The sequence below is a fragment of the Colius striatus genome, chromosome 5 (genome assembly GCF_028858725.1).
Source record: "Colius striatus isolate bColStr4 chromosome 5, bColStr4.1.hap1, whole genome shotgun sequence".
NCBI lineage: Eukaryota > Metazoa > Chordata > Aves > Coliiformes > Coliidae > Colius > Colius striatus.
Genome location: NC_084763.1, coordinates 5,829,654 through 5,857,014, shown reverse-complemented (window position 1 = coordinate 5,857,014; position 27,361 = coordinate 5,829,654). Strand labels below are relative to the sequence as shown.

Genomic DNA, 27,361 nt, shown 5'->3' with positions numbered 1-27,361 from the left:
TACTATGATGTACAATAAGGAGGTTTGTATGAAGCACCACCATGAAACAACACATTTTCTGCCTTCAGTCTCTAAACAAATATTCCTTTCTTGCACTCACCCTTGCAGAGAACTCCTGCCTCCTAGAAATAAATAGGGGCTACTACAGAATAAGCAAATGTATTTAGAACCAGTCTGAACGTGCACATGATTTCTCCACTTCTTCTGCTTTTTATTTGGTTATGGGGTTTTGCTTGTTTGTTTAGGACATGTTAGTTTCCTTAATATATTCTATAGTATTTTATAACTACTGCCTTTCCCTTGCCACTAGGACTAACCCACGGTCCTCATCCTGATCGCGGTCTTAGTTTATCCCATCTTGGAAGAAAATCATGCAACTCTGAAGGCAGCAGCTCCAATAACTCCTTTGTATTCCTAAAATCAAAGCCCCACGCAACGTCAAAGCAACACTACAGTTGTACAGTAGTTCATACTACTGCATAGGTGGTGCAGCAGGGATCTAGTTGCCAAGGTAGTGTAGTCAACCACCTAATTTCATGAACACTGATGATTTAGCAGGTGAGACAGAACTGGCCAGGAAGCTAGAAGCTGTTCTGCAAACATGTGCTATGGGCAGCATAATCAAGAGTCTTCTGGAGACTGAAGCTAAAATACAATTACCTGTGAGGAAGTGAGAGGTGGAAGAATATCCTCCAAAGATTTAGGTAAGTTAAAAACCTTTGAAGTCTACCTAGAGACCTTAGAATTCTTTGTCATTTACACACACAGATCCTTAACATGACGATACGTAAACAACCAACACACTTTTTCTTTCTTTTTCTTCAAGAAAAAGGTTAAAGGTGGATGTTGGTCTCACTAGTACCACTTTTTGGATTTGCAATATTTAACAACCTCTAGCAATAAAAAAAAAAAAACACAGAGACATTTGAAATCTAATTAATCTCTTGACATTTAACTAAAAGCAGTGGACCACAAGATAGATAAGGATACCTCACCCATGAAGGTTGAACTTTCTTTCAAGAGATGTAAATGAGTTATTGTGATCTGACTAGAGAGTTTATTGCAGATCTATTCCTTTTTAATAGTTATCCCTGCTTTAAGAACCTAGCATGCCTTCCTAGTATGATATTGAAGATAACAACTGCTGTAGCTACCGTTCTACCTTTCCACAAAGGTCTTTCCTTGGGAATGTCAGTTTTTACACAAACTGCTTGAAGTACCATGTATTACTAATAGCTGTTGCATTTTTCATGCCTCAAGGGCTACTTTTATTGTTCTAAACCAAACAATTTCACTTTCATTTTAGTTCCTGAGATTCAATAACATTTTGCACAAAAGAAATAAATGTTAGGATTTGCTGTACCATATAATGGAAACTGTTTTTAAACATGCAAACACCTCTGCTTACACTGCAAGGCAGAAGTCACACACAAGATCACAGCAGCAAAGGCTGAAAAAGGTCATTCAATTCAGCTTGACTGCATTGAACTTTTATATATAAATCTCCTCTTTGCAAATCCAGGATGAAAATAAATTGATAGACCATTTACAGAGCATAATGAGATTCTAAAAAGGCTAAAAAAGCATTCATTTGTAGGGTAATACTGCAGTTCTGTTTGTCTGAAAACAATTTACTAGATCAGCTATGAACTACAAAGAAAACTTCTCCTAAAGACAGAATTGGAATGACTTTTTATACACACTGAAAATAGCCATTTATATGAATGTAGTATCTCTGAGACATTATCAGGAATAAATAGCTGCAGACAGACTATCAAGTTATTCATTGCAGCCTATAAGATCTATTTTCCAAAAACCTATTTGGTTCATTTCTTCAGAATGAGGATACTGATGATGCAGCTGATGCCCTTGAAACACATTTCTCTACATTCTAATGTATGTCCAAACTCTTCCTATAAACAAAATGCATTTGATGCAACAGTTAGAATGAGATGTTTCCTTGCCTTTGAATACAACCTAGGGATAAACAGGACTCAGCATTTAAAAGCTCAAACTACAGACAATTAAGATGATTTAACATTTTCTACCTTTAATTTGTAGCAACTACTTGAAAAAATGACCACCATTGTCTTGGTCTTTTAGCATCTCAACTATTCATAAGAGACCCCATTCTAATCCCAGTCTTCCTACTGAATTCCAGTTGCAGTAATTAAACTGAATCATATTGTTCTCTTCTGATTATCAAGAGGAAATTGTCATTAATGTTAACAGTACAAATGTTTAATAGCTGATAACACAGGTACAGGCCACTTTAAATTCCCTCTGTGACTTCAGCTGCATATGTTATTCTCCATTTCACCTTTAAATACTACAAGTGGTTACCATTACATGTCTGACATTGTCACACAAAAGCACATAGTTCAGGGGAGAGAAAAATTAATGCTTGGCAATCAACCATACAAGTTGCTGAAATGCACAACTGCATCGTTGTTATTACAGAAAACCACACAACTAGTAATGAAGCTAGAGCAGTCATGCAAGATTGCCTTGAGAAAGGGGAAAGTTCAACATGTAAGCTGCAACCCATTAAAAAAGAAAATCTCCATCACCTAATACAAGTCCTTTCTTTGCGCAGGAGAGAGTTCTGAAGGCTAACAGGCACAAAAGGAAACAGTGACAAGGGTCTCTAAATGATCTGTCTGCAAAAACACTGATTCTTGGCAGCTGAAGAAAGGAACACATGGAATCAGAAAGAAATCCTCATTGCTAATGTCTGGACTCTTGGAAACAAAAAAACCTGACAGGACTGATCCCCTGAGTGTCTTACAGTGTTTAGCAAGTATTCTGGGTTTTCAACCCTCATACTTTTTGACCCACAATGCTCTGTTGTCTTCAGCCCTCTTTAAGACAGCAGAATAGCTCATGAATATTGAATGCTTTCATTAACAACATGGACACAGAGTGTTAATAGAACAGAATAACATGCACCTTCAGCAAGTTTGCAGATGACATGGAAATGAGACAAGCAGTTGACGTGCTCAAGGGCTGTGTGAACATTCAGAAAGAGCTCATGAAGCTGAAGAGCTCAAAAAATGGACTGCCAGAAACTTCTTAAAGTTTAACAAAGGCAAATACAAAACTTTGTACCTGTGAAGGAATAAATTTATGCAATGGTACAAACAGAGGCTGGAAATACACACAGTGTGGTCTAGTCTCCTAAACATCTTGGTTGCCCTCCTCTGCTAGACTTGTTTCTGTCAAACTTTTCATCTAGAATATAGTGTCTAGAAAATCTCAGGAGGACAAATAGAGGAGAATAGTCACCTTTCTCAACCTTCCAGTTATTCTTGGTTATCACAGCTCTCTTCTGTCTTTACTGTTGCAAGGGCATGCTGCTTACTCACCTCCAACTTTTCTATTTGAGCTCCAGGATCCTTTCTGACAGAGGGAGCCTAGTTTCCATTTTACCAGACCATATTCTTCTCCATCACACAACAACAATTAAAAAATGACAAGCTCAGTACAAAAGGTAGTGGTAGAGAATGTTTAAGGTATTTTCCTGTAATGATCATTACATATTTACATTTGGTAACGAAAAAGGACACCAAGCCTTCCAATTTGTATGGAATAACTTTTCTCTCACAGAGTCTACTATTACAAGATCAATATCTTCATAACATTCTCACAACCAAATTTCAGAAGCTCTTTACTTAACAATTAGGACCTTAATCAATAAAGCACTGGCCAAAATCCAGGTTTTCAGTACTCTGAAGATTAGTCAATAAAAAAAAGGATGAGGATGGGAACATTTTACTGGAGATAAAATATTTTTGGCTGCTGTGCTGTTTTTCCTAGTCAGGATGTTAAAGTTCAGTGAGCCTGAGTTAGTTTTATCCAATCACTAATAGTCTGAAAATATTACTGGAATCATTTATGACATAGCAAAAAGAAAAGATAAGAGATGTTAATAATGTTTCTATGCTACTTCCTTAATTTGGAAACTAGCATGATTGAAGAGATACATGTTATTTTTGGAGCAGAAGTGAAAGAGCACTGATATAATACCAGCAGCATAAAAAAATATATATGAGAATTTGCTCTGTGAGGCAACGAAGAAGAGATATTTAGGGAAGGGATGCAGTTTTGTCATGTTGTTAAATAGTTGTGCAATTTAATTCACTATGCAGGAAGGCAGAGCTAACTTCTTTGCATATTATTGTGCAGTTTAAACAAGCTATCCTGTTGCAGCTCAGGTCTGTGCTAACCTTAGAATTTTGCCCAACGCAGAGCAGATGTGCCCAAAGAGAGTAAAGCAACATATACATCTAAACCCCAAGAAATCCCAAGCAAATATAGTTGTGATATATTGTTTGCTGAGAAAAAAAAAACAAGAATCATAACCCTATGAACCACCCCTCTCCAAATCAGTCATATTTTCCTCCTCTTTCTTTTCTTCTGGCCCCACTGTCACATCAGTAACTTCAGAGCGGAGCTGTTTGAAACAGACAACAGAAGCATGTTACCAGTTACAATGTCAAGTTCCAGCTTGTCTCCTTAATGAGGGCATTGTCCATTCAGTCCCTTCAGAGTGAAAAGGACCTGGAATTCAGCTCTCCCACTTTCTGGGTGAATGCTTTAATTGCTAAGGTATACAAGTAATACAAACAGCTGTATAGATCCATAATGCTGGATGTCACTCACTTATTAACAATGAACAAAAGTAATGCTATCAATGTGTACACATCTAAATAAATTTCTAGATCTCAGAAAGCAGAAATTTCCTCTTCATTTTGTAAACCAGAACTTACTTTTAAATAAAGAGAACTTTGATAATAAATCATAGTGAAATGAAGACAGAGAATGTTTTGTAGAACAAGACTTCATGATCAATTTGGGGTCCACATCGTTAAGGCTACACTATTGGACTGGAACAGAAGTTAGGGGTTTTTTTGAAGTGCAGGAATATTGTACAACTTATTATTTCACAATGAGCAATGAGAAAAAGAACTTGCAGAGGCCCTCTGCCTGTACTCTGAACTCTTACGGTCAGAGCTCTACTCATCCCTTTCCAAAACCATTTTTCACAGGCACAACATGACTTTCAGTCAGTAAACTTTCTGTAAACACATTTTCTTGGAGGAACAGTTTTCAAAAAGTTAAATTTCTAATCAAATCAGTAAGAGAGGTAGATGAAGTGATGAGGAGTACTACTCAGTTACAACACCATTATTTATCAACAGCTATAGAATATGAACACGCACAAGTTCACAGTTTCACACAGTGTTAGATATTACAACAGACTGGGAAACATCTATAGTAAGGAGAATAAAGATAAAAGATGACATACCTTCTTCAAAGAGTAACACCATGTTCGTGCTTTTGTTACCAACCACGTTATGCAGTAAGGCAATTACAGTTTGCATTGTATTCCCAAGTATACTGTCTTGGTGTTTCTGTAAAAACAAGGAAAGAAAACAAAACAAAGAAATCATCTAGTTTCCCTTTGCAAGGTTACAAAAATGTGGTGATACAAATGCAATACTCTCTCAGCCCCTTAAAGTTGAACATTTAAAATGCTAGAAAACCAGTCAAATACCTTTATAGGTAACATCCATTTCAGGGAAAGAAATCTAAAAACTTCTCCCATGCTCTTTTGAACTGAAAAAGTTCCTAGTTAGGTCTAAAATCTTTGACTTCTTAATGGCATTGAGCTCAATCTCTACCTAGTCTCAATCTAATCTCTATATATTCAGAACCAGGAATATTTCCCTTTGTGTTTCTTTTATTAATGGTATTAATTTCACTCTTTTCATCTTGATAATCCACAGTAAGTCATAAAATCTGGTTAGCTTTGTTTGCACACCAATATAAAACTAATTTCACATGTAGATCAAAAACTTATTTCTGTGTTGATTTGCATTACTTTCACGATGCCTTTCTTATGCTTGATTGCTTCAATGATTTTTTTCACCATTTTCTCAGACTATACTGGGAGAGGAAGAGCCAGGATTTAGGAAGAAATTTCTTTTCCTCTGTTATAGTTAAGACACTTGCACACTCAAACTGCAAAGAGTGGATAGGGTAGTGCAATCCTGTCTTAATTTGTTCACACTAATGAGAGTAATAACTCAGGTCACTTCCAAGGAGACAAAACTGGGTAAGCTTTTTCTGAGCCTAGATATAAATACAAGCCTGAACATATTTCAAATCTTCCTAGAAGGTTCAGCAAATATCTTGTTTCATTTTTCATATTCAAAGCCAAATTGAAATATAAATCCAAAGTGAAAATAACATTAAGAAAAAACTGTAGTGTCTCACATATTGCAGACTTCTCACATGCACCTAGGTGACTTCCATGCCTTTCTCCCTAAATCTCTCAATATATTGATATCACTCATCTACTTCACTGCCACAGAATATGCCATTTATTCTGATCCATTTCTCGTCTGACACTAGACCTTTAAATTTCAAGCTGTACAAGATGAAAGATGATTGGTATGAAGTATTTCAGATGATGAAAACTATTTTAGTCCTTGAATGTAGTCAAAGGATCGCTACCGAAAGTTCCTTCAGGGGAAGAGCAGTGGTGGCCAAAACCAGTTGATTTTCTGTATCTCTTTGCTCAGCTATTTATGATCTTCTGTCTCAAATGTGTGCTTGAAAAGAAGAGCAGCAATCTAACTTCCTTTGGGATAACCTTATTGACCATCTAAATACCATAGCCGGTGCAGAAGTAGACTGGCTTGACTGTTAGCCAGCTGCAATCAAGTGACATATTTTACTGTTTTTCCAAGAAATCCCTTCAAGTCTACCTATGAATGCCATTCAGAGTGGTATCTCCAGCTTATAAGACACTTTTTGGCTTAGGCCAGGACTACGTAATCAGCACTGCATTCAAGATAAGCCACATTATTTAAATCTCTGCCTGGAAACATCATATGACTGGTTGCAAGAAATTCTCCAATGAAGCACTCCTGATATTTATTTCTTGACTAACGGGATAAAATTCAGGATGTTGTGAAACACATCTTTACTGCCACTTCAGAAACTCCTCTGCTACAATAGAACAAATGCTTTCCTTTAAACATTGATAATAAACTGACCATGAGCCAGCAATGTGCCCTCGTGGCCAAGAAGGCCAATGGCAGCCTGGGATGAATCAAGAAGAGTGTGGACAGCAGGTCAAGGGAGGTTCTGCTCCCCCTCTACTCTGCCCTGCTGAGGCCTCATCTGGAGTCCTGTGTCCAGTTCTGAGTTCCTCAGCTCAAGAGGGACAGAGAACTGCTGGAGAGAGTCCAGCACAGGGCCACCAAGATGATCAGGGGAGTGAAGCATGTTCCTTATGAGGAAAGGCTGCAGGAACTGGGGCTGTTTAGTCTGGAGAAGAGGAGATCTTATTAACGTTTACAAACATCTAAAGGGTGGGTGTCAGGAGGCTGGGGTAGCACTTTTTTCTACTGTAGTCAACAACAGGACAAAGGGTGATGGGATGAAGCTGGAACACAAAAAGTTCCATTTAAATATAAGAAAAAACTATTTCCCTGTTTCAGTGAGGGAGCCCTGGCACAGGCTGCCCAGAGGGGTTGTGGAGGCTCCTTCCTTGGAGGGCTTCAAGACCCACCTGGACACGTTCCTATGTGACCTGATCTAGGTGACCCTGCTTCTGCAGGGGGGTTGGACTACCATTCGATGATTCTATGTAATTACTGAAGGAAAGGTTTTGCCAGGCACAGGCTCAGATAGTTGCCTTGAAATATTAATTTCTGTTTCTGCACTCAATCTATTATTTCCCATAAATACTAAGAAATACACATGAAAAAGCATAATACATTAACAGATAAACCAATATGTAAAACATACAGTCTCCCATTCAACTTCAGCCTGTATAATTTTTCTGTTTGTACTACAGCCCTTCAACCATAAGGAGAAGAAACAAGGAAGAGCCTTTTAAAGGACTGTAGTTTCTTGACAAACCCTAAAAAATATATATTCAAGAGTCCCAAAGTTCTATTGACTTTTCATAGCACTTTGAGATGTCGTTTATGATTTCAAAATGAGTACAATAAATATCTGTTCCTCTGAAGACTTAAAATACAGCCTGATAAATTTTAAAGTAACAGTGAAAAATATAAACACCACATTCTTCAAAAACTAAGGTAACCAATACCATAAAGCCATAGTACTAAAAATAAATTTCAAGATACTTCCCGTGGATAGTTGAAGGGTAAGGAAAACATCTTTTAAAAAGATAAACAATGTGTTTCTCTGCTACTCAATCATCACAGCATCTTATTAATTCTCCTAAAGTACACTTAGAAAACAATACATCAAGCAGTTGGAATAACTATTTGTGTTACTGAAGACAATGATACACACACTGAGAATAGAAAATTAACAAAAGCAAACAAATTCCCCAAGTGCCAAAATGAGAGCTGATGTAAATATTTTCATTGTAATATTTCTATTACTGCTCCACATATTTCAAGTGAACATCTTCTGGCAAAATTCCCTTGAGAAATGCAATTATAAGAGAAGCTGGTAGTTGCTTAAAACAGCAATCTTTTGCATTCACCAGGTTAGAAAAATTGAAATGAATCCATCTTTCCTTTTAATTAAGATCAATTATACCATACAGTCCTCTACTTAAAGACTGAAACTGATGCTTTTACTTGTATCAGAGCATATGTAATGAAATTTATCTTACCCTATATAAACTAGAATTCAAGATGCAATGTAATATCCTGAGGAAGGAAAATGGTCTCTAAAGCAACCTTTCAAACAGTATACTCAGCTGTACTACTAGAATTTTAGCATATGCATCATAGATGGATTTTAACAGGATAATAGCTTTCAAGAGCTACAGGTATGCCTTACTTATCCAAGTAATCACCAATTGGTGTTAGGCTTGATTTTCAAGGTTTATATAAAAATATTTAACTTCTTCATAATCTATCAAGGAGCAAAGCTGATCTAATTTGTGTGCACAGCACCACAGACTGTGGACACTTAATGAACAGTACACTTGACAGCTTTAATAAAACATAGCATTTGCCAGCAGAGATAATTAGAATTGAAGCAGCAAAATTCTAGTGTTTGGCAACACAGATGAAACAACTTCATTAAAATGTACAGCTTCGGTGAATGAAAGGCAGGAAAGCACTGGACCCTGAAGAATCAGCCTTCTCAAAACTAATTGCTTCAGTGCATAAAAAGGACAGCTATGAAATACCAAGGGCATAACAAGGAAATACTAGCATAAGAAAAGGAACCACTGAAGATAAATCAGGCTTTTCAAATAGGACTGCACTGTGTTTAGGCCATTAAACTTTTCATTCTAATTTTGAAGGGTTGTACATTAACAAAGGACATCAGCTGAAGTATTTTTTTTTTAAAGCCACTTAGGTAAGAAGTTGTGAATTAGCAAACTGGGAGTATGAATCTTGGCAAGATACTATGGCTAAAGCTGTCATTTATCTTCCTTTAACTGGATTAGAATTTAGAAATGCATAGGCAAACTGCAGTATTTTAATTACTTTTTAGATAGCAAAAGGGACAGCAAATGTGATAAGTTACCCATTTGGAAGACTTCACATACATGCCTCCTACTCATGTATCTAAGAATCCAGAAGACAATGCACTAAATGCTACGTTTACAAAGATGCTGTAATTAAATCTAACAACCACTACATACCACGGTACCACTGCTCATTCAGTATCAGAGTGACTAATTCTAAAGGGGCTCTCCTCAAGCTTACATATGACCTACGAATGCAAGTTAAGTAAATAAGGGGATGTAACAAGACAGAGGCTTGATTCTTCATACACTAAATCTGTTGGAAAATTATGTAAGTGAACCATGTCTTAATTATTTTTACTAAAAGCCTCCATTTTTGTGTGATGATTCTTTGGCATACTGTAGTCGGAGATACAAAAAAAACCCCACAGCTTTGTTGATAACAAAGACCTCTACCAAGAGCACAGTTTAATATTGCATTTAACCTAGCTTATTTTGATATACTGCATTGCTTTGTATATATGAAATACAGGACCAGAAACTTTTCTGGACACATCAGAAGAACTCTTCTGTATGAAATGGTATTATTAGCATGTACTCTGCAAGGGACATTTATTACAGCATACACATTTGTTCCTCAAATCACAAGATGAAGACTACCAACAAAAAAATTTAATCCAGCTAAGCAGGCAGTTGGCTAACTTGGTCTTTAGCATTTTGTGGCTTTTCATGCATAAGACCCCTTATGCATGAAAACTGAAAGCTTATAAATATGGATCTCTGACATTAAGGTAATACTATTTTCCTTACTGATGATCAAAGTTAGCAGAGTCACGTCTTTTGCTATTCTGCTTTTCAAAAGTCAGCCTTCTTCAAAAGCACACTTCTAACAGAGATAATGTTTCCAAATATTTTCCTCTGGGTACAGTCATGCAATAAGAAACTACTAATCTGGTAATCAATTTCTGGAATGCTCAATGCTTCTCAAATGTATCACAACAGTGATATATTCAGTCCACAGATGATGAGAAGTCTTGCAAGTTCCACAAATTTCTGTTGGCATATTGGGGTAATGGGAAGAGAATCTGTGTGTTTAGTCACCAAGTCAATCAAGGACAGTGAAACAGTAGTAATTTTGTAGGACTGATGATGGAGAAAAGGTGACATTAATAAAAGCCTAGGATGTCAAGTACCAACCAACCAGAGAAAGCAGTAGTGCTGGCTTTAGATTTTGTTCTCTCACCTACAACAGAAAGTGATACAAACTTCCACAATACTCTGAGAAGTACATCTGTTTTGGCCAAGCATATCAATTTACAAGTGTGCTCTCTTGATGTACTTAATTTAAGATTTTCAGACACCTAACAATCTTCCCTTTTATTCTGGAACTCAGTTGTTATACCCTCTTCATTTCTCCAAACTCCTTGTTATCTTGGAAACACACATGCAATTTTATCAGTGTTAATGGTCAGACTCAAGAGGATAAGGAGGAAAGGTGACATATAAGATAAACAGAGCTCTAAAAACATTGCCTCTGTAGAATGAAAAGATGAAATCTGTTACTTTTAGAAAAACAGCTTCTGTCAAGATCATATAAGTACTTCTTTTGTACAAGAAACATTAAGGACTGAAAATATAAATAAGGCCAGTGTCCTTTCCCATCTCATTTTATTCCCAAATCGTGTGAGAATACAGCTTCAAAGAATGGACAGGTGAACAACAACAGTATTTTTAATACCATTTATTAATAGGGTAACTGCTTATTCTCCTTTAAGAGGACCACTTCATGTTTCAAATTTGTGGAAGCTGAAGAAACCACGTCATTCCAAGAAGGAAAATTTAAGTATGGAGGTAAGGATAACATCCTACATCTGCAAGCATGGATTTATAAACTCTATAAAAGGAATAACACTTCAATCTGTTCAGAATTAGAGGTAGAAAATCCTCACAGTTATTAAGAGGGAAGTCATGTGAAAGCTTGTCATCAATACTACTTTATAAGTGTTGAAAACAGAAAACATGCCAGGATATCAATACACTTTTAGAATTCACACAATTTTTATAGTGTAAGCTACCAATGTTCAAAATCTTAAGTAGGAACTCCTTTCCATCCTTGTTCTTGCTTTGTATTTATGTGACCAAAAAAATCCCAGCTATTGGCACAAAAGCTGCTGTTGGTCAATTTTCAGTGAATCAAACAGTCATCTTCATGAAAACAAAGTAACCCACAACATGAAACTAATGGTCCCATTCAGTGAAATTCATGTACCATTTTGTCTAAATTTTGGACAACAATTTTTTTTGCAGCACAACACAGAAAATACTCAGCCATGATGTAAATCTTACATTCAGTGTTACAGATGACGTGCAAAGCAACTTAGCAGTAAACCTCTAAATGCAACATCATTTCATCTTCCTAGTGAGTTGCAACTACATTTCTGTCACCAACTAAACCTCAAAGCTTTTTCTTTTGATTCTGAAAATCTTAGGGAAAGAACTCATTGTCAAGGAAGCTTTTCTATTCTGTCAACAGAGGGAGCCTGAGAAGACTCCTCTTTGAAGTACAGTTGGGCTCCTTCACAGGGAGGACACTCTGAAGTTGTTTCCTGTGAAACATCAAGTATCCAAGCAAATAGCTTCCTTACTATTCAAGCTATTCATTCTGAAAAACACTCCAACTCCCTCAAAGGAAAAGTTTGCTTAAGACTGATCAATATGGAAAAGCAGCTATATACACATATCTTCCCCTGCAGAATTAAACTCCATTGTAGCAAGCAAGATCTTGGTACCCCAGAAACGTTCAGGCTGCTATGTTCTAAAGCAATAAAGCTCTACAAGTAATTAACACCATCACAGCATTAACTTCATATTTAGTATCATAAATCCATAGATGCCTTGAGAGTCTCAAGTGTCAGCGAGGCATTTGAACTGTGAAGTCACTTGGGAGCTGCAATCAGCCATTATACCAAGAAATTTCCATACCAAAATATTCACTAGTTAGACTTGTGTTCTCAGCATTAATTAAAAGCTAGTTCTTATACAACTTTGGAATGACAGACACCAATCAACTGACTTTTTTTTTTGCCTTGGGGATTTTGCTTTGATGTAATAGACACTTTGCCCCTACAAGGAACAAACTTTTTATGAGTTTGGGGAATTTGCTGGTGACATTTTTAATTTAGAGGACTTTGATTCATCAGACTTATCCAAAGGATGACAGCAAATTTTTTAACTGGAAAAGGTTTGAAGGGTTCAGAATGGATTTTCTGCTTAAAATCATGAAAAGAGACATATACTAAATAAGGTACTAAGCTAGGACACTCATCTAGGATACCGAAAATTCAGTTTCAAGTGTATGTTGGAATCGGGCAGTAGATGGATTTGAACTTTGGTCTCCTTAACTCTGCATTCTTGAATCCACCACCAGCTCTTAAGGAATGAGTCTCTTCTCTATAGCCCACTAGTTGCTAAATTAGTTCTTAAAAGCAGAAATTGAGACTGATTCAATTGTATTACCTACTGAGGTATGCAAGATCCAGATGTTTTTCACTACCTGTACCCCACACTGGTTCTCCATCTCCCATATAGTGTACACAGCTGAAGCTCTTTTATTTCTCCTCATTTTAAGCAAAAGTCTAGATCATCTAAAGCCCATTATTAAGAAAATTTAATATATACAAACTGAAGTAACTTCAATAGGAGATGGCAAGAAATATTAGTGAAACATCTTGCCTAGTAGTTAAAATACTTATTTTGAGCTTTAGAAACCCACATCAGCCATTCCCTCTGGCTGATTCTGAACTTGGGATCTGCACTTGTCCTCTTCCCCTAAAGGTATTCCTGATTAACAGGTTCCTGGCTTCCCTGAGGTTTGCCTCTTTCCTCTGTCTCCCATGCCACTTTGAGTAGCAATTTCACCCTGAACACAAGAAGTCTCTCTCAGTGAAAGCTACATTCACGTTGGAGTAACACTGTGAAGCACTGAAATAACCCAAATATCTCTTCCCTCAAACAACACACTTGAGTCCTGAAAACCATGGAGCCATGACCAGTTCTCTCCAGGAAGATCCTGCTGTTTCAACAAAGAGGAGTTTTATTCTCATACATACTCATAGCCTGAAAAGGAGTTGGATTCTTAGACCAAATCATTTTGATGTTGAGAGGTACAAAATATCACCACGAACTACATTTATTATCAGTAGAGACAGAAATTTTAGCCCATATATGATGTTGCACGATATCTTGTTGCGCTGCTAAAGAATAATGAAAAAAATTAAACTCTGAAAAAACGCCCCAAACACCAATTAATTGGATCATTACAATAAAATAGCATAGAAACATGTTTTATATGAACTGATTAAAAAGTCCAATTTGGTAGAACACAGGATCCTAGTAATAACTAAGGGTGTTAATTTTTAATTACTCATAATAAGCCATTTTACAGTTATTAGGGTAACTATACTAGTATTTTACTTAATTTCACTCCACCTATCCTCCCTGAACACTAAAAAGTGTGTACAATAGATGTGAGGGGGGATAAAAGGATGAAAAAAGAAAACAGCTAAAATATACCTGAAAAGCTGGTAACAGAAATGTTACAAAAGCCAGGGAGAGAAGAGTAGGGTATCATTAGCTCTTTTCATATCCTAATGGAACAGGCAAGTTTAAGTCTGTTACCAAGAGTGGGTCTGTGGCAAAGAGCCCAAATGAGGTCTGAGAAAGGATAATGTACCTTTAATGATCAAAATAGCAAGAAAATTAAATCTAATCATGTTTCATTAAGCATACTCTAGCTCCCATTTTTACTAAATTATTTTATTCTGATTTCCCAACTGCCTGTTGGAAATAACCTTTTACAGCAATTTAATTCACCCTCATAAACAACTCTCATTGCTCACAATGAAGTCCTCTGGGATTAGTGAGGAGAGATGGATAATCTAAACCTTGCCAATCCTCCAGCCACTAAGGTAACCACTCAGGGAGACAAAGAATTTTGTTTTCCTATTTGTGCCTGAGATCATTAAGATATAATTAGAAATGTATTCATGAGTAATAGAGCGTCTGTTATGGAGATACCATTCACCCCACAAGCACCTTCTACACCAGTCTTTAATAAGACGGGCAGCAGGCATAATCCCCACTTCACTCTCTGGAGAGTTCTGCATTAAATGGACTGCATTAGACATCCCTCTCACTCCCTTTTAATGGAATCTTATTCAGGCATCCAGTGTTTTCTCAGACTCCATTGTTACCATCAAAACTGTCTGTCTATTTGCTTTCAGCAATATGCTCCTGCAGTGCCATCCAGATGTGAGTCCTAAAGATAGCTACGTGCAGTGAATTTATATCCTGCTCCAGAACTTGTTATAAAGCAAGCAAATGCGGAACTTCACAATATACAGTAACAAATGGACTGTTTACAGAATAATCCTTGGCTCTCTGCAGTAGTGAAAAGAGCTATCATCCCCCCATACACGTCCTTTCTGCTTTGGTTAAATCAAGTATAAATCAAGATGAAAAGATACTTTACTCAAATAAGTGAAATCTGGTTTGTCCTTGTACATGATATAATTTAGTTCCAAGCTCCTTATCAAATCACATGATGCAGCAACAGAAAATTAAAAGCAATGTCATCCACCCAACAGTCCTTAAGTATCTGCCACAGGGATCAGCTTGACCATCACTTAAACTGCAGTGAAAACCGGCAGCCACCATATTTAGTATCAAGATGTTTGAAAAGGGTCTTTTAATTTTTGGCAGACAGGAGTTTGAAGGGGATCATGTATTTGACAAAGAAAACAGTTCTAAAGGCCCAGTATTGCTTCCTGTACCTATGTGAGCGACTCATTTAAAGGAAACAAATGGCAGAAATTGAATCCTATAAAAGACAAGCTTAAGAGAAAACAACAGAGCACCACAATTTCAGCTAGGTCAAATTTCAGCTAGGTCTTTGAGATGATGCTACTGTTATAATCGTAATTAGAAAGTTACAGTCCGTAAACTGAAATTGGATCATGGTAGAGCTTAATCTTTTTGCATATATTTGACCATAAATCTACTTCAGCAAAGCAATGATTTTTGAGCTTGCCTACAAAAACATTTTCTAAAACAAAATCTATTTATAAACTGAGCATATACAGCAATGAGCACACGACTACAGTTAAAACCAGAAAGTTGAAACCAGAACATGAAGATTTCAATTGTTTTGCTTTGTGGAAGACTGACATTCCAAAATCTAATTATCGTCCCGCAATATAAACTCTTCAGAAAGACATTAACATACAGAATGCATTATACATGACTGAAGCCAAACCAGATGAATTTCTAGATAAATGATCAGAGTTCAGAATCATAATATGGAACTTTCCTCCAGCCAGAAACTATTCATGGACATTCAATATTCTTTCACAAGCTCTGTTGTGAAGCACACAATGCTTATTACCTCAGTCATCAGAACGTAGCTGGTCAATAAACATGCAGTCAGCAGCTGCCACATTCCTACACCAATATTTATTTAGATGAGACCAGAAGATATACCTCATCCATTTGAAAGAACAGTGATAATGTCACAGCAACATTCTTGTCACAAGACCAATAACTCTCACTCTGAAAAGCACGCATCTCAGCTTTATTTCAGTATGTATTTTTCCTTATTTTCTCTCTGCCTTGATATTTGCACTAGCAGGAACAGTAGATTGGTCTTAATCAGTTTGACTCTGAAAGGAATGAGATTTTGCTTTAATAAATTGCTTCCACTGGAAAAAAAGAAATTAAATGCAGAAATTCGTCACCTTGGGTGAACATTTTCATTGATGATGATTCATCTCTATATGACCCATGTAAAGTTTCTCATAAAATTCACATGAACTGCACTAAGGTCAGAATTTCTGCCTATAACTTCAAGCTCATTAAGTACATAATTCAGTACCAGACTTGTGAAGTCTCATGTTGGGAAGAATCACCACTCTCAGTCTTTCTGCTGCACCTGAGTGTCACAAACTTGTCTCATGGTGCTACAGTAGCACTACTCTTGACCAGCTCTCCGTGTGTGTCTTGGCTCAATTTGTGATTTAGTGACTGGGCAAGTTAGGGTGGAGGGATGGAAGGCTGCAGGGTTACACTCCAGCTAGCCCTGGGGCACACAGCAGTTACAAACAAGAACAGCTCTGTCAGGTTCCCAAAACACTTGTCCTCTCCCCTTCCTCTTCCCCTGCTCACAACCAGCGGACACATAACTCCTGGTACCAGGCAAATTGCTTTTTTCTGGCACACAATGAACACTTATTCAAAAACACTCATAAGTGAAGAACACTTACGAAGTCACAAAGACATTGAGATTTCTAACATTAGAAATGTCACATATACATGGGTACATATATATACACACACATATGCACAAATATTACAAAAGTACAATCAAATTATAGCTGAAGAACTAAATGAAATGAAATGTATCCAAGGTGTGGGCACTGCAAGACTGAGAATGAGACAAAAGTCTAAAGAAAGGGAGGTGAGATTTACCAGTTCCCCACCTTTCGTCAGCAAGAGAGGTGATGAAGAACTTCTTTGATTTTATTCATGGCAGAATCAGCCACCAATCCAGAAGTTTAACTACTTTTGCTGCATTAGTTAAATTAAAATGTTGGGGAAAGGCAACAAGTGCTCAAGAAAAAGGGGAGGATAAGGGATGTGACAGAAGTAATGTGGGATCTGAAAATCATGATGCCAGTTAAATGTTCAATTAAAAAGGAGTGCAATTATCCCTTTACCCATCTCCAACTGCCTCCCAAGGATTTTTTCTCTAATAGGTGTGAAAATTGTCCAATTATAATGACTGAGTGAAAAAACCTTTCATGTAATCCAAATCCTGCAGAAATGTGCCATGTTAAACATCAAGAGCTCTCAAATTTCCTCATGGATAGGGAATCTGTATAAACAGAGAAAGATTGGATCTGAAGCTGCATGTGAAATTTAATGTAAGTAAAGCAATTAGTTCATATATGAACTAATCATCTTGGTTTGGGAAAGAAAGTTTCACATAAATGACAGCTCAATGACAGCATTCAGAAACCTGAAATAGAGAAAGAAGACTGAAAAAAAAGACAGCATCACTCTGCCACTGTATAAACCCACAGCTCACCCACCCTCTGAACACTCCACTCTGGTCCTACAACTCAAAAATTATGTATGGAAATGGGAAATAGTCTGAGAATGCAGCAGGAATGTTCCAAAGTGTGGAACAGTCTCCATTTAAAAATAGATAAGTAACAAGAGCTTTATATTCCAGAAAATGGTTTTAGCAAACTGGGAGATGTATAAAATCAAGGGTGCCATAAGTGAATGAAGATCCAGCTCAAAAAGTCCCAAGTTGAAAGTGCTGGGATGTAGATAAAGTACTCAGTGGGCATGTCAGATAGGACTACTCTTTTTGGTAACTTCTTTCTACATTTTCAGCTATGGCTACCAATAAATACAAAAGCTGAAGGCTAGCCAAGACTCTTCATCTGATTTAGTCCAGACTCTATGTTCCTTCTAGTTGCTTGTATAAAAAATAACACGATCTTGACCAAACTTCCAAAAACCGAAAGGAAATGATATTTCAAATGGAGACAAAGTAACCCACAGTGAACAGAGAAAGCAGCAAAAAACTTCAAAAAGGTCTACTCAAGTAGAAGAGTTTCCAAAGTTTTTAATGCAAACAAGAGCCCTGAGATGAATCAAACTCCTGTTAAGATTATGAACTAACAGGAAAGTAGATTAGGTACCACCTGATTTTTAGAGATAACTGCAATGACTTATGTACATGGCAAGATAGTTACATATTTACACATGTAAATACTCAATCTCCAATTGTAATTTAGATAAATATTAGAAAATCAATTTCAAAATGTCAAAGTAGAAAATATTATTTTACTTATTCATGAATGCCATCCTTTTGGAAACATACCAGTCTACCATAGATATTAGATATTCACTTCAAATGGAAAATGGACTTGTCAGTCTTATAACCTGTCAATGATTCTCCTTGAACTGAAAATGAGGAGAAAAAAACAAACATACACAGTTTTTAGCACAAAAGCTCCTGAGAATACATATTCCATTTTGTAGCTCCTGTATCCAGCAAGTTTCTCAACAGTGAAAAATTCATACACGTAGCTACACTCTCCAAACAAAACCACCAACGTTACATCAAATTGCAGAACCTAATTAATTTGGGTATTCTAAAAAAAGCTTTTTTTAATAAGTAAATGTTATTTAAGGATCATAGAATCATAGAATGTTGGGGTGGAAGGGATCTCTAGACATCACTCCAACTCCCTGCTAAAGCTAGTTCGCCTAGATCAGGTCACACAGGAACGCATCCATCCAGGCAGGTTTGGAAACCTCCAGACAAGAAGACTCCACACCCTCTCTGGGCAGCCTGTGCCAGAGCCACTTCTCCCTTACAGTAATTTTTCCTTATGTTTAAGTGGAACTTTTTGTGTTCCAGCTTAGGCCCATTACCCCTCTTACATAACATAAAACAAGACAATGTAAATCTTAATTAGAAATATTTAGAATAAAAAGCTATGTTAAGAAGTGATGATAAAAATTCAGGATATGCCTACTAAATAACTCCCACTGAGATGGAGCAGGATGCAACTTAAAAATAGGAATGGATTTTGATTGTTATTATTATCTTCCTTAAAAAGAAATTTCCAAAACATTTCATATGTCAGATGTCTGTATCTCTAACTGTCCCTACACTATCACACATAAACTCTGCTGAAAGGACTGGAACAGAGGTTGATATTAACCACAACCTATTTTATAATTCATGCAACTGAAAATAAAAGCTTAAATAAGAACTTTACACCCAAAATAGTTTCTCAATCCTCAAAGTTACTATTTAAATCATATCTTTATTAATACCAACATATTTGCATTCAAGCAAATAAACAGCACAGATTAAAAATCAGCACCATAACTCAAAGTTAATACTGTGCACTTTCAACTTGATACTGTGTCAAAAAAATAATGTTGCTTCAGAAAAAAAGTCAGTATGTTCAAGCCATAAAAATCAAACCTGGTTTCTCATACAAAAGTAGGAGTGGCAAGACAAACTCCACAGCTGATAACTAAAACCTTATAATACAAAAAGGTTCCCAAATGCATTTTCAGTGTATAATGCAGAACCTGACTCTGTTCAAACTGAAAGTCTGCCTACCCCAACAATCTAAAACACCTTGCAAGAGAAGTAGCCCTACAAGTGCAAGTCAGGTATACAGGGAATTCACAGCCTGAGGACTGTGAGGCACAAGCAGATCTTTGAACATAACAGCTTTCAATGGATTCTTCTTCCATTAATTTGTCCAGTCTCTTTTTTTTTTATTCAAGTAAACCAAAGATCCTATGGCGTAAGAGTTCAGAACTAAACATAACTCTACAGGAAACTGTATCACCTTTTGTCAGTTTTTAAGACCACAACTGCAGGTTTTCTTTAGTTCTCACATTAGATGATACAGTGAACAGCAATATTGTTCCCTGTTCACCTCATATGAGCCACTCACAACTGTATGCTATGTATATGTACATATCATACTTCTCTCTCAATCACCACCCTCCAGATTAAAGCCTATTCTTTCACAGTGACCAGACCTTTGATCATCTGTGTCTTTTCTTTGCCCTTTTTGCAGTTCTATCATCTTTTTGAGATGGGAAACATGAAGTTCACACGTGCATTAACGTGGCACAAAGTTTTTCTCCTTACCATTGTAATACTTTCTCTTACAATCTATAACATTTAGTTTGCCTTTCTGCCCAGGACTAAGGATTTAGCAGATGTTTTTATTAGACTGTGTTTCTATCTAACTCAATATCTCACTTCGCTGTGTATGTGGAGTTGGGACAGTTGATAGCAGACACGTTTGAAAAGGAGTGCAAATTAAACTGAAAGTGAGTAATATTAGGTGTCAACAAAACTTGTGAGGATTTTAATTACACAGGTACCCACAAGATCCTGAAGGTTATGCACAACACTTCCATGAAAAAAAGGCTCAAATCAAGCGTGATCAAAGAATAAGGGAATGCTAAACAGCTTTATGGCTATCAACAACAAAAACCCAACACCATTGAAGAGGTGGCAAAAACCTTTATCCATAAACTCTGCTTGAAACACTTTTTGTTTGCAGAAAAAACTTGGAGGAGAAAATCTGAGCAGCAATTGTGTGCAAATCTATAGGCTGGTCCATGGTGATGGTAAGTCTTGCTCTCTCACTCTCAGCTGCCTGGGACATCCATTATTAAGGAACATAAGCTCAATACCCTTCTATATTAACATCTCAAGACTGATGGACTGATCTGATGATTGACCCTGGCACACATTCAGTGACCATAGGAAAAAAAGTCATGAACTCCTCTCATGCAGCCTAAAATAAGAGAAGACTAACAGAATTATTCCGGACACAATGGGCTAGACATAAGAACACTACAAAATCTTCTCAGGACAGATTTTAAGTACTTTCCAAACCTTAACTGTTCTGAAGTTGACAGAGTTAAAATGAAAGGTCTTAGTTAACACCTACAGCATTGACTTTACCTGCCAGGTGCAAAACTGAACTTAACACGTTCCCTAAAGGTCAGAGTTGTGCTGTTTTCAAGTAAAAATATAATGATTAGGAATATGTTAACGCTTTTGCCCTAAATTGTCCATAGCAGGATTTAAATCACCCAGTCACAAAAATCTCATATGTATCCCCCAAAATGCAGATGGCTGCTTTTTTTTTTTTTTTTTAAGTTTTTTGAACCCTGCATAGAATTTAAACATAAGAAAAAATTATTTAACTGTGAGGTGAGGGAGCCCTGGCACAGGCTGCCCAGGGAGGGTGTGGAGGCTCCTTCCTTGGAGGGCTTTAAGACCTGCCTGGACACGTTCCTGTGTGACTTGATCTAGGTGGACTTGCTTTGGCACGGCTGTTGGGCTGGATGATATCTAAAGGCCCTTGCCAAACCTCTACTATTCTATGAGTCTATGAATTGTTAAGTGCTTAGAAGAGATTCAAACTGCATTACTGCCATGTATTCCTGTTACATTGGGCTATTTGTCTCAACTCAAGAAGCAAAGAGATCAGAGGCCTCAGATTGACTGCAAGTCACTTTGAAGCAACACTGGGAGATGTTCCTGGGACAGAAATAAAAAAGACAGAGATCTTCCCAAGCAAGGCACAACAGTGATTGTTACAAATCTTATTTTGAAATGTATTGTAAATATATTTTCTCTCCAAAGATAACTCATATGACATATCATAATATCTTTACCATCGTACCCTTACACTGTAACACACAACCACCCACTTCAACAGTATGCTTGCCTGCTTATTGGAGATCAGTAAAACAAAACATGAACAGCAAGTTCAAAGAGATGGAAAACAGTCACAATGTGATAAAACTTAGAAATGTGTTCTAGTATCAGCAGTAATCCTGGTCACTATTTCTGCAAAGCACAGACCTGCACACTTCACTACTTGTTTGTGATTGTCTTTTCCAGTATGTTATAGCTCGCTGTAAAACCTTATTAAAGGCTTCTAGATTTATGCTTATTACCTGTAAAACTTTTGGCTTCTAGGAGAGGATAAAAAAAAAGCCATGAAACACAGGAATAATGTTTATACATGAGGTTTATGTCCCATAGCACTGAATATAGAATAAAAATAATTATGCAGCATACACACTAAAATATTTGTCCCTAGCAAGAGAAAGCAATTCCTTTAAGGTGCTGAATATAGCTGAATTTCCTTCCTATGAAAGAACATAACACTGTCACAAAGGCAGTGGACGCAATTTTTCTCTCAGAAGGGAAGCTACAGGTGATTTTGTAAATAACTTTATTCCCTCCCCTAACAAGAACACTGGTTCAAAATAATTTTCCAGATAAGAGAGTGATGGAAGGATACGTTTTAGTAGTACTTTTTCCTCTTTAAAAGCCATTTTATTATGTAGAATATTGATTTATAATATTAAAATGATTTAAAGGCCGGCTCTGCTTCCCTACTTTCCCTCACATGTTCCTCTTTTACTTACTGGTAGCAATCCTACTGATGACATATCTGCACAGACATTCTTAATACAGGCTGCTCACATTTATTTACAACTTCCACAGTGCTTCTCATAAAATCTGAATATCTGTTAAATCCTAATGAATCTATCATCCCTACATTCCTGTGATGTACATTTGCAGTTCGGACATTATCTTACCATACATAAAATTCATTAAATAATGATGCTTAGAAAAGTCCAACTGGGACTTGAAATGTGCCTATTTCCAGCATGAGGAGCACCATTTCTGATAGCTTTGTAGAAGACAAGGTGTTCAGACACCCAAAGAACAGAAGCACACTAAGTACATCCAAAAAGAAAAAAGGTTTATACAATTTTCCCAGGATCAAGAAGAAATAATGATCATGACCAGGAACAAGAAGCATGAGGAATAGGAAGCATTACTGAATGTTGACACAAGACATCAACACAGCAGTAAGAAATTTGTCCATTTGGAAAATATAGTCTTTGTTGAAGTGTTCTTACTCATAGTAACCTTTACATTTGCTTTATGTTTATCTTCTTTAAACAGCACCTCTTAATTTTTTCATGTTCCCAACTTAGAAATTCTGAGGCAGTCTAACACTTTTTCAATAGTTTCATTAACTCATCTTTGGATATTAAATCTCTTTTGAAACAAGCAATTATTTTGCTTTATAAACCATTCATTCAAATACAATTTTGGCATTTTCAGTTTCAGGAATCCTCATAGATTACTTTCCTAATCTGTAACAGCAGTTTTACACTCACTGCCACAGCACACAATTTGGCCACTAAATCTAGTGTATTTTAGGAAGCATGCATACTCTATAAAAGAGAAAGAGATATGTTCATTATGGACATATTTAAGGTTCCTAACTATAACTAAGGCCCATCCTGCAGAAGTTGGAAAAGTAAATAAAATAAAACCACTCTCAGAATCAATCTAATTTCAGAAACCTTATAAATACAGATTTTCTCTAAAAGCATTAATAAGCAGATGAAATATACCAAAAGAAGCCATTGCACTTAACAGCATGGAGGATACAGATAGGAACAGGAATATCACACACAAAGCTATTAATTAAATACTACGTCTTGTTCTTTAAAACTTATGTTGCCTAACCAATCCCATATATCTGTCTTGATTTTTTACTAGAGGTCTCAGCCTACATTAAGGATTAAGTATGTCCAAAGACTGGAGGGAAATGTCAATATTTATCAGTTACTACCAATATCAATCTTCTCATGCAAGCACAGAGCTTAAGAGGGACTTCAGCTCAAAGCTCATTTACAACATTAGAGGACCAACTGCCGATTTAAGTGCTAGATCTTATTTTCTCATGTATGCTATCCTCATTTTCTCCACATGAGTTTGGCAGCATAAAGTAGCACCCTCTATAGAATAAAAGACTAAAAGTCTCCCACTGTACTGTTTCAAGTATACGTCCAGGATGATCTGCAAGTACCTGCAAGAGTTAGAAACATGGTCCCCATTCTTCTAGACAACCAACAAGGTGTGAACCATGCTGGACTAAAAGGTGCTTAGTTTATCAAACACAAACTAAGGCTTCAGCTGTTGCAAAAACCTCCGATGCACGTTCCTCTACATCTATTTTTCATGTGGCTGCTAAACAGGAAAATATCTCTACCCCCCTTTCTCAAATGATATTCAACTGTACTCTTCAGTAAAAAAACAAAAACCAAGTAAAAGAGGAACAATGAGTCCCTTGATTTTCCTCTCCATTCTTTCTTTCTCTATTATAATATTCTTCATATGAAAAGTCTGTCAGAAAAGCATCATCTTAAAATGGTTCTAAGTAGGTGGTTTCATTGCTTTAACTGGATCACAAGGAGTGGAATCTCCAACCACAACCATTTCCCGTAGCATTTCTCCAATTAAAACTCAAAATGAAATATGAAGTCCGACCACTGCTTCCATTTGGCTGCTACACAACTTGTTTCTCACTACTTTTTTTATTGAAGGGCTTTGGTTTAAACTATTTTTAATTAAAAAACCCCAAACAAGGGAACTGAGTTACACATAGATATGTACTCCTTATTTAGATAAGTTTTCCACAAATTTATTAGCTTTCCTGAAAAGATGGTGTTACCCAAATAAAAATGGAGTGGTTTTTTTTCCAAAGTATTAATACATTTGACTAATTTTGATCAAACTGCTACAGTGTTTTATACAATCATGCTCAGCTCATACTCTCTTTAGTGCTCAATGGGATAACGAACTTGATTTTCAAATGCAATTACAGCAAAGTGAGCAAAGCACACTTTCCAAGAAGATCAATGCCTGCCAGCATGACAATGATTTTAAAGCATTTCTTGAGCATTTGAGCACAGGCTTACTGTAGTCTATCAAAATCAAGAACAACAGATGATCCTTTAGTTTAATCTGTCCAATTCCGTAATTAAGCTTTTTAACATGGACTCATGCAGTAGTCCCAAAATACACAGGGACAGTATAAAATTTCAAGTCTAGACGCAACTAGGAAAAATAAACAAAATATATTAACATGATTACAAAGGAACATATCTTGTATTTTCATAGTAACAGCTTTCCTGTGTATTTAAAAGAAAATAAAGTCTCTAATTTTAAAATCATTTTTAACTATTAGAAAAAATGGAAAGATGTGTTAAGGACAGATCAAGAGTAAAAATAACCATTATGTCTCTTTAAATTAGATTGTACAATATAGACACTATCATCACTGGGGAGTGGTATTTAATTATGAATAAAATAACTTTCAATCTTAACATAAAAATCATTTTTAGTAAAAGGATATACCTTTAAATCCACGTTGCCACACTTTTTATGTGATCATTAACCATTAAAATACACACAGCCAAGAAAGGAAGACTGCTCCTGAAGACATCAATTTTGAGACCATTTTATTTCCCTTTAGAGCCTAAAAAGGTTAATGTCCTGTCACTGGCACCATGGGAAATAACATGAACTTTATCTAATGATGAACAGAAAATACATTGGACATCTGGTCTTGGCATAGAAAATTATGAACTACTAGTGATATTCCTTGAACTTGATAGCAATAGCTATTACATTAATTTACTGACAGTATAAAATAGTGCACTGGCTCTGAAGTATAATTAAAAATCAATAGTTTAGGATCTGGTAAACTTCTAAGTACAGCACCACAGAGCTCAACATTACTGATCTGTGCTGTTTCTTGAAACTAATAAAAGTATAAACCTAGCCAAAGGCTAATTCATGGAGAGTAATGAAAAGTAGATGATACTCAGCTCCCTTCAACTCAGACCATGAAAACTGTTTCAAAAACCCGTAATGAATGAGTTGTTCTATTCTGTTCATGAGCAAAAACAGGCAAACAATTCTTCCAGTCCAATTAAACCTTCCCAAATGCCTAGTAGTCCTTTGCTGAATTCATTTTTTTGTAGTGAAAATAGGGTAATAGTAAAGAGGATGGTGACTTCTTTAGGGTCTCCCATCTCACACCCCCTGAGACAAGCAAGACCACAGCTGACAGTGTCCTGTTGAAGCCTGAAAGCTATATATGGCAACTGAAGGCATTACAGGTATCCTCTCCAAACAACACATGCTGAAAGGGGAATTTTTTTACCTCCCTACAAGCAATAGACTTCTCCCCCTCACAATTCTAACCATGAGGTTGAAGACAGTTGAATAGGTTTAAGAGAGCTATGAAACTATCACAGCTCACCAATCATGCAGACAATTTTGCAGTTAGCTGCTTTACGCTTTCTAAAAAAAACCTATTTCTAGAACTCATGAGGTCAAACAATGTGTGGGGAGGTCAGGAGAAAGCATTAACGACTGACTCATCCTACTTACATGGCGTGACATACACACATTTTAAATTCCGTGGCTATAGATACATTACGAAAAGTCTTTCAAGATCTGGAAATATTTCTAGACATCATAACCATGTTCAAGTAATAGCTATATACTAATAAATATGTGTGTGTGTCTGTGTGTATATACATACTGGCAGTTAAATTTCAAGTTTCCAAAACTTAGATATGTTTCAAACATAAGAGCAGTAACTCATCCCAGGTCAAAACTATTAACTACTGTGAAAAGATGTTTTTATTGTTAACACCAGAAGAAGAGATTTGTATGCATATGTACACAAAATATCATAAGGCCTGTGTTCTGTATGCTACTGGAAAAATCTATCATCACTAAAGAGGTTACTTTAATAAAAAAGGCTTATCTGGGAATGTGGTATTAAAGAGATTGAAAATGATAGGCCGTGAAATAAATCACTGCAAAGGAAGAGGAAAGATTAAAATTCTTCAACCTAAGAAAAGAATATCAAAGTTGATTCTAAATCTCATTTATGAACATCATCTACCCTCAGACAGATTGAATTTCACAAATGACACAAAACCAAGAATGCAATCTGCCTACACTGTATAAATAATGCATATTTACTTATAATGTATATTTAGTATTCATCAAGAACATGCTTACACGACAGGACACTTACCTGATGCAACTTCATGAATAAAAAGATTGGAAAAATAATCAAGAGAACGTGGAACTTAGCAATGAAAAAGTTAGTGGATAGCACAGTACTCATCTTCCAAACTAGCCTACAGACTTTTCTTCTTGATTAACACACATTTGATTTATAACATTTCAGAGATATCAACAAAACCATCAAACAGTTTTTATGATCTTCATAAGTGGCAGATGCTACTTAGAGAGAGAAATTCAGTATATGACTATCCAAAAATCATATCCTAAATACTTAATATTGAAAAAAATTCCAAAAGCAGAGAGTGGAACTTGCCATTATCATGCCAATAGGATCAAACCAA

At 36.4% G+C, this 27,361-nt stretch overlaps 1 protein-coding gene across 1 annotated transcript in view; it reads right to left on the bottom strand.

Moving 5' to 3' along the window:
• The window catches only part of ULK4 (unc-51 like kinase 4), a 211,081-nt gene that overhangs the window by 80,718 nt on the left and 103,002 nt on the right, over nucleotides 1-27,361 (bottom strand). Inside the window, exon 32 of the mRNA XM_061996793.1 lies at nucleotides 5,309-5,414. Coding sequence (XP_061852777.1) covers nucleotides 5,309-5,414 — 106 coding nt within the window. The remainder of the gene's footprint in view (nucleotides 1-5,308; nucleotides 5,415-27,361) is intronic.